General features: G+C 40.7%; 1 protein-coding gene across 1 annotated transcript; it reads left to right on the top strand.

Moving 5' to 3' along the window:
* The first annotated feature begins 2,666 nt into the window (after positions 1-2,666).
* Positions 2,667-11,832, top strand: LOC131931959 (uncharacterized). The gene is made up of 7 exons (XM_059288801.1): positions 2,667-2,843; positions 4,767-5,059; positions 7,178-7,503; positions 8,491-8,630; positions 9,151-9,309; positions 9,974-10,217; positions 11,155-11,832. The coding sequence occupies exons 1-7, from the start codon at positions 2,698-2,700 to the stop codon at positions 11,434-11,436; spliced, it is 1,590 nt and encodes a 529-aa protein (XP_059144784.1). The 5' UTR covers positions 2,667-2,697; the 3' UTR covers positions 11,437-11,832.
* Positions 11,833-13,672: the final 1,840 nt, after the last annotated feature.

Raw genomic sequence — 13,672 nt, 5'->3', positions numbered from 1 at the left:
ACCCTTTCCTTATTTTGCATTAAAAATAGCACACATGACATTTTGGTTCAGCCTACAAGGAAGAAATATAAAATGTTTTGTTTTTAACGGGAGATAACCACTAACTCAAATTGTACTTTATTCTGTTAAGCCCCTTTCGTGAGTTGATTTGTCCGAAACATGAAAATGGCTAAAGTTTATTGGCTAATGTTTCATTGCATTTTAATCTTAATTTCATTTGTTTTATATAAAAACGGTAACTTGATGTGGGTCTAAATGTTTATTTACTAACCTCTTATCACAAAGTTGTGAAATGATTACATGCTAAATGATTAGTAGTCTTTCTTTTATTACGAGTAGCATTGTCTGTCATCACCATGGTTACACAACAGTGTCGTCGCCATGGTAACTGTGAGCTCACCATCGTTACTAAACTGTGTACATCTTGCATTCATCGCTCACACAGTCAGTGTACAGACCCACACAATTGTTTGTACACAAAGCATTTTGAACGATTGTAACCTTACTTCAACATCAATTTTTGTGCTTTTTTACTGGCGTTGTTTTGTATATCTGCAATAGTAGGTATGAAAATGTATACCCACCACTATATAACTAACAACTATAGAACTGAAAATGTATACCTCCAACTGTGTTACTAACAATTGTATACCTTTCAACACATGTATACCATTTACAGTATGATATACCTTTCAATAAGACTTAGCTCTCTACCAGTGTTTCTTCCAGACTTTTTTCTCCGGGGGGGAGGCACTTGACATTTTCGGGGGGGGGGGGGGCGGTAGACTTTCTTCGAGGAGGGGGGCGGACACTGTTAAAAGTATATATTTTCTATATAAATTTCATTTCGTTTGGGGGGCGGTAGACTTTTTTCGGAGATGCCTGGAAGAAACTCTGCTCTCTACAAATATCGCACACCATTTGTAATCATTGTACATAATCAACACTCATATGTATTGTAATTTCAGTGTTACTATTTTTATCCTCCATCAACTTGAGTTAAATTTCAAACATCCACACACCGTTTACTCATTAACATAAATGGATATATGTTTTTGGAGCGTCTCGCGTTGCTCATTATTGGATTACTTAATTACATGTGAGTAAATTAATCAATACATGTACATGTGTAAATTGAACACACCCATCTATGTACCGTAAATGCTGTAAAAGGTGCGCCCATAACACGGCGTATCTTCGAATTAGACTAGTTAATTTTTGGCCGTGATCCATTTTTGTTACATTTTTTACCACACACTTAGTATTAGAAGGTTTAGACAAGCAAAAAATTTAGAATCAATAAAATAACTCTGGAATAAAATGTGGTCTTTATTTTGTATTTTAAATTAACTCTTAAAGCATGAAATTTTAAGAATTGTCTTTAAAAAATCTATTATTGTATAAAAATATTAATCTAAGGTCAAAGAATTGTGTCGTCTTGTTGAAAATACGTTTTTCCTTTCGAAAGCAGAGAATCAAAGGTCATTTCCGACCCACGGAATATGAAGAGATCGTTAAGGGGTCGTCCATAAATGACGTCACAATCGTAGGGGGAGGGTGGTCCGTAATTTTGTGACGGTGTGTGATGGAGGAGGTGGGGGGGAGGGGGTTCAGATGGTGCGACGTCACACTTTTGCATTATTAAAAAAGCAATGTTAGAAAACGAATTTTAGACTTCATTTTGCGTTTTAGAAAACTGTTTTAATAAATTGTAATAACAATTGATTAAAATACTCTATTTTGACAAAGTTCAGACAAGATTTTGGAAAAATATAGCTGTTTAAAAAAATTCAACTGCAATTTTGAGGGGTGGGGGTTGTAGGCTGAGGTGTGACGTCATTTTAGGGGGGGGGGGGGGTCTGGCTTTTTGTGACGACGTGTGACGGAGGGGAGGGGGGAGGTAAAAATCGTCAAAAAGCGTGACGTCATTTATGGATGACCCCTTAGTCAGAAATATGGCCAGAGGTCTGTACTTACCACAACCCACTCCGATGCTCCCCGGAAATGCAAGGTCTGAGGCACCCTACGGAGTACAAGCTAGGAATCGAACTCGAGTCTATCGGAAACTGAGGAGCAACCGACTGATCTACCACTTGATCACATCGTGCAGAAAATCTCATGAGAGAGATTAAAACTACGGGCTTTGATTCGATACGATTTTTATATTTACACTCGGAATTTGATCTCAGACATTTTTATTTGAAAGTTCTAAATCAAGTTGTTTTAATTCTAAAAATTGCGAAAGATTTATTTCGGAAAGATGAGTTTATACGTGGTACATCTCAGTTTATTTGATTAAAGGACATAAAATTAAATTTACTTTCTTTATCTAAACCTAGGCACGTTTCTACACTGACACTTTATTAATTACTTTTACAAGAATCTTCATTAACTTTCATTAATCGAGGTGCAATTCATTAACATGAGTTTAGTAATCAAATCTAAACTTTATCATTAACTTTATCATGATCTACACTTTATAGACTGTAAGAGACATTCGACAGATTGTAGATCTCGATTCATCCATTGATTTATACTAGCAATATGTATGTTAATTACTACTACAATATGCGCACCAAGTTATCATACGCTTAAATCCCTAATGTACACCAAACATGGTGCGGTGTTTGGCGCATGTGGTGACGAATCCAAGGGAAGGCATCAAAACTTCCGGCTCAAATCCCGATCAAGTACGACATGGAGACGACGTTTGCCGAGGCCCTGAAGACTTCTCTAGCCCCAAGGTTGCTCATCGTTGAAGACGACAGCGAGGATGACAGTGTAGAGGCGGAGAGTCAGCCGTGGGATTGTCTGCCGTACAACGTTCTCGTTAAAATATGCAGGTCTTTATAGTTCCGTCTAGATTGGTCTAGACTACTCTAACACTGTGTTTAGGGTAGGGGGGTGGGGGGTAAAATAAATAGTGTTTCCATTCCCCAAACCACGAGTTTACTTAATATGTCTAGCTTTGTGCCTGGGTTAAGTCGGTAAAGTAAAGCTGTTGGGCATGAGAGTCTGCACTTTCGGCCCTGTGAAGTCTAGGACATTTCTCCCAGTCACTTACCACACATCCGATCATTACCTCCTCCCAATATCCCATAAATCAACAATGGTAATTACCCTCTCCCGAGAATTACTATGCATGTTACCAAGCTGTTATTGGTATAGTGAGAAACCTGGAACTGCTTATGCTGATTAAGCATTCTATTAAATGTCTGAATAGGGCCGACAGAATGCGAATTAAAATCGTGTTTGGTAGTTCGTTAAATCAAATGGCAATATCATATACGACTTTTCCTTCCAGGTTATTCCCATTTCCTAGTCTTAACCCCAACCCTAGCCCAAACACCGTAGCGATAACCTTAAGATTAAAGAGATGGCTATGTTGTTTATTATTAGGATTATAATTAGGCTCTATCTAAAATAGTTTATGTGTGGGGGTAATGGGTAAATGATGGGGGGAGGGGATTTGTGGGAGGCTGATAGTGGAGAGGTGACTGACTTGACTGGGGAGGGATGTGTAATCTCCTGCATACTGGCCAGGAGAGGGGTGTGGGGAACACAGTTGTCGCCCGTACTGTTTGGAAGAGTACGGGCCACACAGTCATATTGCCCAGTCTGCCATACCAACACAATGGAAATCACAAATCTACCATGCTCACACAATCACAATCATAAATCTGCCGCACATACACAATTACAATCACAAATCTGCCGTGGCCACACAATCACTATACCCCATCTGCCTATCGCCAAACTATCACAATGTCCAATCTTCCATACCCACACATCCACATTGCCTCATCTGCCCATACCCACACAACCACATTGCCTCATCTGCCCATACCCACACAACCACATAGCCTCATCTGCCCATACCCACACAACCACATAGCCTCATCTGCCCATACCCACACAACCACAATGCCTCATCTGCCCGTACCCACACAATCACATAGCCTCATCTGCCCATACCCCCACAACCACATTGCCTCATCTGCCCATACCCCCACAACCACAATGCCTCATCTGCCCATACCCCCACAACCACAATGCCTCATCTGCCCATACCCCCACAACCACATTGCCTCATCTGCCCATACCCACACAATCACAATGCCCACTCTCCCCATACACACACAACCACAATGCCCATTCTCCCCATACCCACACAACCACAATTCCCATTCTCCCCATACCCACACAATCACAATGCCCATTCTCCCCATACCCACACAACCACAATGCCCACTCTCCCCATACCCACACAATCACAATGCCCATTCTCCCCATACCCACACAATCACAATGCCCACTCTCCCCATACACACACAACCACAATGCCCATTCTCCCCATACCCACACAACCACAATTCCCATTCTCCCCATACCCACACAATCACAATGCCCACTCTCCCCATACACACACAACCACAATGCCCACTCTCCCCATACCCACACAACCACATAGCCTCATCTCCCCATACCCACACAACCACAATGCCCATTCTCCCCATACCCACACAACCACAATGCCCATTCCCCCATACCCACACAACCACATAGCCTCATCTCCCCATACACACACAACCACAATGCCCATTCCCCCATACCCACACAACCACAATGCCCACTCTCCCCATACACACACAACCACAATGCCCATTCTCCCCATACCCACACAACCACAATTCCCATTCTCCCCATACCCACACAACCACAATGCCCATCTCCCCATAGACTCAACACTAACCTTTGTCCTGCAGCTTCCTACAGGGGAGAGACCGCTGCAAGATGGCCCAAGTGTGCACCACCTGGAACGAGGCGACCAAGAACCCCACCCTCTGGAGGAACCACGTCTTCTACCTGTACTCCAACAGCGAGGCCCCCCGGGGCCTGAGCTGGCTGAGCTCCCGGGTCCACTACCTGCAGAACGCCACCATCATGTGTTTCGGCAACTTCGACCGGTACAGGGACAAGTTCCTGAGGGCGCTACAACGTGCGGACCTGCTGAACCTGGACATTAACGGCACCGCTTATTGGTGGTCGGCGACACCAGGCATGGGATAAAAGTCTTTACTAACCCTTTTTGTTTGCCATTTGTAGTAGTAGACACGGGATAAAAGTCTTTACTAACCCTTTTTGTTTGCCATTTGTAGTAGTAGACACGAGATACAAGTCTTTACTAAATCTTTTTGTTTGCCATTTGTAGTAGTAGACACGGGATAAAAGTCTTTACTAACCCTTTTTGTTTGCCATTTGTAGTAGTAGACACGAGATACAAGTCTTTACTAAATCTTTTTGTTTGCCATTTATAGTAGTAGGCACGCGATAAAAGTCTTTACTAACTCTTTTTGTTTGCCATTTATAGTAGTAGGCACGCGATAAAAGTCTTTACTAAATCTTTTTGTTTGCCATTTATAGTAGTAGGCACGCGATAAAAGTCTTTTCTAACTCTTTTTGTTTGCCATTTATAGTAGTAGGCACGCGATAAAAGTCTTTACTAACTCTTTTTGTTTGCCATTTATAGTAGTAGGCACGCGATAAAAGTCTTTACTAACTCTTTTTGGTTGCCATTTATAGTAGTAGGCACGCGATAAAAGTCTTTTCTAACTCTTTTTGGTTGCCATTTATAGTAGTAGGCACGCGATAAAAGTCTTTACTTACTCTTTTTCTTTGCCATTTATCTCTAGTATGGATGGGATAAAAGTCTTCACTAACTCTTTTTGGTTGCCATTTATAGTAGTAGGCACGGGATAAAAGTCTTTTCTAACTCTTTTTGGTTGCCATTTATAGTAGTAGGCACGCGATAAAAGTCTTTACTTACTCTTTTTCTTTGCCATTTATCTCTAGTATGGATGGGATAAAAGTCTTCACTAACTCTTTTTGGTTGCCATTTATAGTAGTAGGCACGCGATAAAAGTCTTTACTAACTCTTTTTGTTTGCCATTTATAGTAGTAGGCACGGTATAAAAGTCTTTACTAACTCTTTTTGTTTGTCATTTATAGTAGTAGGCACGCGATAAAAGTCTTTACTAACTCTTTTTGTTTGCCATTTATAGTAGTAGGCACGCGATAAAAGTCTTTACTAACTCTTTTTGTTCGCCATTTATAGTAGTAGGCACGGTATAAAAGTCTTTACTAACTCTTTTTGTTTGTCATTTATAGTAGTAGGCACGCGATAAAAGTCTTTACTAACTCTTTTTGTTTGCCATTTATAGTAGTAGGCACGGTATAAAAGTCTTTACTAACTCTTTTTATTTGTCATTTATAGTAGTAGGCACGGTATAAAAGTCTTTACTAACTCTTTTTGTTTGCCATTTATAGTAGTAGGCACGGAATAAAAGTCTTTACTAACTCTTTTTGTTTGCCATTTATAGTAGTAGGCACGGTATAAAAGTCTTTACTAACTCTTTTTGTTTGTCATTTATAGTAGTAGGCACGGAATAAAAGTCTTTACTAACTCTTTTTGTTTGCCATTTTGATCAGCTGGGCAACATACAATTCTAGGTTAGACTGGCGGGCAGTGCAAAAATTCAAGGTTAACCGGTCGGGTAATATAAAAGCCAGGGTTAGCGAACCGGGCAGCATAGTAGTCCAGCTTAAACTGTCGGACAATATCGAAATCCAGCTTAGCCGGTTGGGCAATCCAGGCTGGCATAACTGGCATTAAGGTTAAAATTTTAAGGGGTAGTATGGTAAAACGCAAAATTTAAAGTATCTTTATCAATTAAAAAAATGCTTACTGTGATTATAGTAGCTTCGTTTTTTTGGGTAGCAAGGTTTTAAGAGGGGAAAAAGGAAATTCAACATTATTTACTAAATTTAAAAAAAAAAGGTAGATAGATTTCTAAAAGGACAAAATTTCAAGTAATTTTGTAAGATAAATATTTATAAAAAAATATTCTCGTACCTAACTAGATATCATACGATTAGACACACTTTCACTTTCTTCTATTGCCAATAACGATAAGTTAAACACACTTAACAATAAACCTGACCCTAACTCTAGTAAAAAAAAATTGGCTTACTGTAATGTTAAGATTAGAGTTAGGGAAGAAGATATCCTCAGAGTTAATACTATGTTAGTGTTAACACTAACATAACAAAAATGTAGGAATGAGCTAATTGCAACTAAAAAAAAAAACACCTATATAAAATGTACCTTTCCACGTAGGTAAGTCGACCTGCACCCGTGTGATAGCCAGAATCATCCGGCTCCTGAAGACCCAGCGGCGCCTGGTGGGGTTCCAGATGCGACAAGCGATGCTGGACTTCGCCATGGGCATGGACCTGCTGGACGCCATCGCCGCGTCCTCGGGCGATAGCCTGCTCAGGCTGGGCCTGGAGGATTTCTTTGGGGACGACATCGTGCTGAGCTCGCCCTCCGTCCCGGAGCGGTTCACCCGCTGCATGATGCGGTTCCCCAACCTGAACGACTTCACGATCAACTATGAGTACCTGACGGATCATCTGCTCAATTGGCTGACGGAGATCGGAAGGGTAAGGGGGGGGGGGGGGGGAGGTGATGTGTTGGTAAAGTCTTCTTCTTCTTAATCTTGTTTGTGCCTAAGACACATTGACCTCGGCATATGAAGAGGTAGTGTGGTCAACACTATGCCAAGCCGCCTTTGTTTCCCTAATGTTAGTTAGGTACCCATCAGAGCTGGGACGCTCCACTGATTTGAACCCAGATTCGAACTCAAGACTCTCAGGTTAGCATCTAGCTCTCTACCGCTAGGTAAAGTAAAGGGAGGTAATCGCGATGTATTGGTAGAGTAAATGGAGATAATCAGCCCCCCCCCCCCAATGAACCTGGGGCTAAATCCGAATGAAAGAACTTCCGTAGTCTGTAGGGAGAAGTCAATAACTCAAACTAAGCTGAAGTTTTAGCGCCACTAGCCCCAATACAAATCGGAAAAAATGTTTTGCGTTTGAAAAGTAAAAAAAAAAATGTACAAGAGGTCTTCTAAGAAACGCGAATTTCAAAAGGGTATTTTAAAAACAAATTTGCGAATCTAGCGACATCACAAAGCAATAGCTTCATCACAGTGGCGTAGCAAGGTCGGGTGTCACCCGGTGCGGCACTTAATGGTGTCACCCCCCCCCCCCCCCCAGAGGCATAGAGACCCTTCCCAGGGACAAACTTTCAAATTTTCGATTTGCACCCCCCCCTCAAACTTTCGATTTGCACCCCCCCCCCTCAAGTTTTCGATTTGAACCCCCCCTCAAACTTTCGATTTGCACCCCCCCCCCTCAAGTTTTCGATTTGCACCCCCCCCCCCTCAAACTTTCGATTTGCACCCCCCCTCGAGTTTTTCTCTATATATTTTGCTATTTTTTGCCTTGGTGTCACCCCCCCCCCCTAAATGGTGTCACCCGGTGCGGTCCGCACCCCCGCCCCCCCCCCTCGCTACGCCCCTGCTTCATCACATGATAATATCCCAAATTAAAAGACGAGTTAGTAACAGATATCTTACCTCCCATCAGAACAGGGTCATCCACCTAAACGTGGTCTCCTGGCTAGCCAACATTCCCATCCCGATCGTGTCCAGACAAGCTTGGTCTGCCATGTCCAGGTTTTCTAACGTTCGTGTGTACCTTATTCTTCAAAACATCAGGAGCATCAAGTAGGTTATACTTTATACTTCGTCTGGTAGGTCATGCCATATACATCGTCAGGTAGGTTATACTTTATACTTCGTCTGGTAGGTCTTACTTTATACTTCGTCAGGTAGGTCATACCTTATACATCGTCAGGTAGGTTATACTTTATACTTCGTCAGGTAGGTCATACCATATACATAGGTAGGTCATGCGATACACATCAACAGGTAGGTCATGCCACATACTTATTCAGGTAGGTCATACCATATATATCGTTAGGTAGGTCTTCCGCATACATCATCAGATAGGTCTTCCCAGTATATCATCAGGTAAGTCATACCTTATACATCATCAGGTAGTTCTTCCGCAATCATGATCATCTCCAGGTATTTCTTCCTCATACCTACATCATTAAAAGCATCTGGAAGGCCAGTCTCATACTTCAAAATGTAAGCAGCGTCTTTTTGCTAGCTTTCATGTGTCTGTTAAGTAAAGCTGCCGATGTGGCATGGAGGCGTTTATTCTGACCACTGGCTATTCCAGAGATGTGACGCGAGCAGTCCTGCTGCCTGGCATCCCCATGTACCGCCTGGATCTGGTGGGCATCGCTGCCCTGGGGGACGAGGACGTGCAGGACATGGTGGACATGCTACAGCACGTCAGCGCCAGCTACGCGCAGACGATAGCCGGGTTTAGGATGTGGTGAGTCAGTCAACCGTCATTCATTGGGAATTTGGACAGCGGATGTGATTGGTCCATCTTTAATTGGGGGAATACAGTGAATCGATCTTACTCTGGGAAATTTCATATATATATATATATATATATATATATATATATATATATATATATATATATATATATATATATATATATATATATATATATATATATATATATATATACATACATATGAAACGTTCCCCTATAACTAATTCCTGCTTACGCCCCAGTATGTCGCCCCCCCCCCCCATGATCAATTCCAGCCTACGCATCGTATTTGTCCCCCATCCCCATCCATTCTTGCCTACGCCCCTGCATGCCCCCCCCCCCCCCAAATGACCAAAACCTGCCTACGCCCCTGCATGTCACACCCCATGACCAATTCTTGCCTACGTTCTCTTTAATGTATTCACCCCCCCCCACCCCCTTATCCATGACCAATTCCTGTCTACGCCCATACATGCCCACCTCCCATTACCAATTCCTGCCTACGCCCCTACATGCCCCCCTCCAATGACCAATACCTGCCTACACCCCTACATGCCCCCCTCCAATGACCAATACCTGCCTACGCCACTACATGCCCCCCTCCAATGACCAATACCTGCCTACGCCCCTCCATATACCCCCCTCTCCCTGCCAGGAGCGACAACAACGTGTGTGAGGAGATCGAGACCGCCATCCTCAACATGCTGGAGAAGACGACCAGCCTGACCTATCTGGACCTGCACATGGACGTCCACGCCCAGTTCATGGGCACCCTATGCACCCTGCAGATGAAGAAGGTCATCAAGCTGCAGACGCTCAGGCTGGCCCGGTCACTCACGGACTATTTGGAGTTTGAGGGGTTCCGGCGAGAGGTCAAGCAGTGGTTCCCGTTTTTAAAGGTAGTTTTTGGGTTTTTACGGATCTATTGAGTCTCAGTTACAGTACTGTAGGCTGTAGGCATAGTCAGGTGCCAGGGCAGTGTGGGTCAGGTGTCGTCAGGTGTCACTGCAACACAGGTCAGGTGTGAAGGCAGTATGGATCAGGTGCAATATGTGTCAGGTGCAATATGGGTCAGGTATCACGGCAGTATGGGTCAGGTCTACCGTCATGGGTCAAGTGTCACGGGAGTATGGGTAATGTGTCATTAAGTGAGACGCCCCTCTCCCCCCCCCCCCCCTAGCTAATTTTTCTACACCATTACTTCTCTTCTACAACTTCAAACAGCTAGAGACAGAACTAGTGCTAGACCTACTTCTTCTTTGCCCTTTTCACTATCCAGACGAGCACCGGCCATTTACAACATCTTCCCATGTCTTTGTGTCTGTTACAATTTTGTCAATTTACTTCAAACTCTTTCCCATAATTTTCATGTTTTTTTTTTTCAATTTCTCGGCGCCTGGTGTTTTTGGGTCTATCATTGTCTTGATCCTTGTTGGTTTCATGATATGCTTCTTCATTAGGTAATACTAATTGCCGGATTCATATATAGTATCCAAATTAAAGCCAGAGTTTCCATCTCTTCGGGGTGACCCCCGAAATTTTTTTACCGCCCCCCCCCCCCGAAAACGAAATGAAATTTACATAATTTATATAGAAAATATATACTTTTAACAGTGTCCGCCCCCCCCCCCGAAGAAAGTCTACCGCCCCCCCCCCCCCCCCGAAAATTTCAAGTGCCCCTCCCGAAGACAAAGTCTGGAAGAAACACTGATTAAAGCTAATACACGCTATCTTTTTAAAATTCAAAATATCTATTAATTAACTTCGACTTCATTTTTTTAAGGAGTTTCAATAAACTAAAAAAAAAAGTTCTGATGTCGCTTCTCTATTTAACAGCAAATGAAAATCGACTTCCACATTCGGGCGGAAAGTGCGCCAAATCACAGCGCGTGGAACGAATACGTCTTCATCATCGCCGACACGGCAGGCATTGTTGATAGCGAGGAAGACAGCGCCCCCACTTCCGGTAACCAGAACGCAAACAACAAAAACAACAACAACAGCATAAGTTTCCCCAAGTGGAGTAAGTTCCGGTACGCTAGACCGCACAGTTTTTCGGTAGCCTCACAGCGAACTAGAGAGAGGGCTCGTGTTTTGAAAAATCGGATTTCTGTGTAACATTTCGTGAAAAAATATTGATAACAGCCACAAGTCAAGACCGATGCAGTGTTTGTATTTTAATAATGATACGCTATGAAAGCAAATTTGAAAGTTATAATAAGCCTTATAATAAATTATTGTTTAGAAATTGTAGAATAGAGAAAAAAATTATAAACTACTTTCACACAGTACACCATTTATATTGTCTTCTTCTATGAGAATAATTTAATTGATACTTGAAGATAATTACGATAATAGTAATTAGCACGAGGCTGTTCATTAAACTCATCATTATCTTTACATTGCTTTTGACTTTAAAACTAAAATTATTTTTGATAAATTGTATATGGACTATTTGTATATGTTTAAATATGTATATACATGCATATGCACTTTTTATATACATATATTTAGCTTTGTTATAAATTGTATAGAATAAAGTAAAAAACAAAACAATCAGATTTTTCAATTTTTATCATTGTTTTAATAAGAAGTCTAACATGGCCAACTACTGGTAGGTCACAGAAACCCAGAACAGAAGCAAAGCCTCAAAACAGTCGGAACAAAAAGGCTCCCCCCCCCCCCCGCCTCCGAAAATATCAAGTTCCCCCCCCCCCGGAGAAAAAAGTCCGGAAGAAACACTGCAAGGGATTATTTAAGAACATCACTTCCACATATGGCGAGGGTGGGGGGGGGGGGGGGAGGGGGGGGGAGGACTGTCCTTTTAAAAATAAAATCCGATTCAAGACAATAAATAATGCTGTGCGTGTGTTTGGATTAGGAACTAGTTATAGTTAAATACATTTTGAAGCACCCGACTTAGTGATGTCACTGGATACAAATATAATTTCTTGTGATATCTGCAAAATAATCAACCAGCAGGTTATGGCAATCAGTGAACATACATAATTTTAATTTAATTAAGACCTCTCATATACGTAAAACATTAAAAAAAAATTATGTTGCCTAGCAACACAATGTAAATACTAACCCCAGAGGCGTATCCAGGTTTTCGTTGTAGGTGGAGCGAAAAGAGCAAAAAAGGCGCCGAATTTTTAATACGATCTATATACGTGTATTTTTATGTTATATATATATATATATATATATATATATATATATATATATATATATATATATATATATATATATATATATATATATATATATATAATTACTAGCTGCATGTCATTACTTCGCTATAATGTAAAATAAATTGAAAGTAGCACTCTGAAGAAATAAGAAAAAACACACAATGTAGGCCGACAAAACAAAAATTGTATCAATCTAAACAAATATATATATATATATATATATATATATATATATATATATATATATATATATATATATATATATATATATATATATATATATATATATATATATATATATATATATATATATATATATATATATATATATACGCACTGCAACCAAAAACAATGAACGTATCACAATCTGTTTTGTAATTCTTGTAAAAAAAAATTCTTACATAATAATTCCTGGGAAATTATTTAAGACAAGTTAAATAGGGGAAATTATAACTCTTTTAATATAAATATGTATATATCTACACATTTAATTATAAATATCAAAACAAATAAATAATTACTTTAGAATATAATGAAATTAACACTATTCGTGTTTACAAAATGTTTTTGTCTATAATCAGAATTTAATATATCTTCATCATAAATGCTAAAGTATTACAGCATAATGAAAGTTTTTTTAAAATCAGAGTTGGTATAAAACCACGCTTTTCATATAATAGATAAACATTCGGAATAACAGCCTACATTTAGCTAAAGCTCGGTCTTTTTTAGTTCAGATCAGATATTTTATATATTTATATATTTATATACTGCTTGTTTGTGTTCTTTAAAGATCATTTTTTTTTAACATAGTGATAGGTATGGGTTAGATCACTGTATTGATTAAACACCTTTTTACTGGTAATTGCAAAAACAATATTCACATAGTTTTATGTTTAAAAAGCTAATTTTCTGGCGGCATGGTACTTTGGTACATCATTACGCGTTTTTCTACATGTAGGCCTACTTAACAGATCAGTTCGGGTGGGTTGGGGGGGGGGGGGGTGTTCAACATCATTCACCACTGTCCGGTCACTTTAGGTCAATTATCCAACCCAGTGTATACCTAGATGTTACATTAATGTCGCTCTACACAATTGTGGTGGTGAGGTGTGTGTGTGGGGGGGGGGGGGGAGATAACCAACTCAGAGTGAACATAG

This window comes from Physella acuta, unplaced genomic scaffold (assembly GCF_028476545.2).
Source record: "Physella acuta isolate Inbredline_101_S28 unplaced genomic scaffold, ASM2847654v3 ptg002065l, whole genome shotgun sequence".
NCBI lineage: Eukaryota > Metazoa > Mollusca > Gastropoda > Physidae > Physella > Physella acuta.
This window is presented reverse-complemented; position numbering and strand designations above follow the sequence as displayed.

Coding starts and splice junctions, on each gene's coding strand:
- LOC131931959 (XM_059288801.1), top strand. CDS start 2,698: ATGGAGACGACGTTTGCCGAGGCCCTGAAGACTTCTCTAGCCCCAAGG. Junction 7,504..8,490: donor GGCTGACGGAGATCGGAAGG/GTAAGGGGGGGG, acceptor ACCTCCCATCAG/AACAGGGTCATCCACCTAAA. Junction 9,310..9,973: donor ATAGCCGGGTTTAGGATGTG/GTGAGTCAGTCA, acceptor TCTCCCTGCCAG/GAGCGACAACAACGTGTGTG.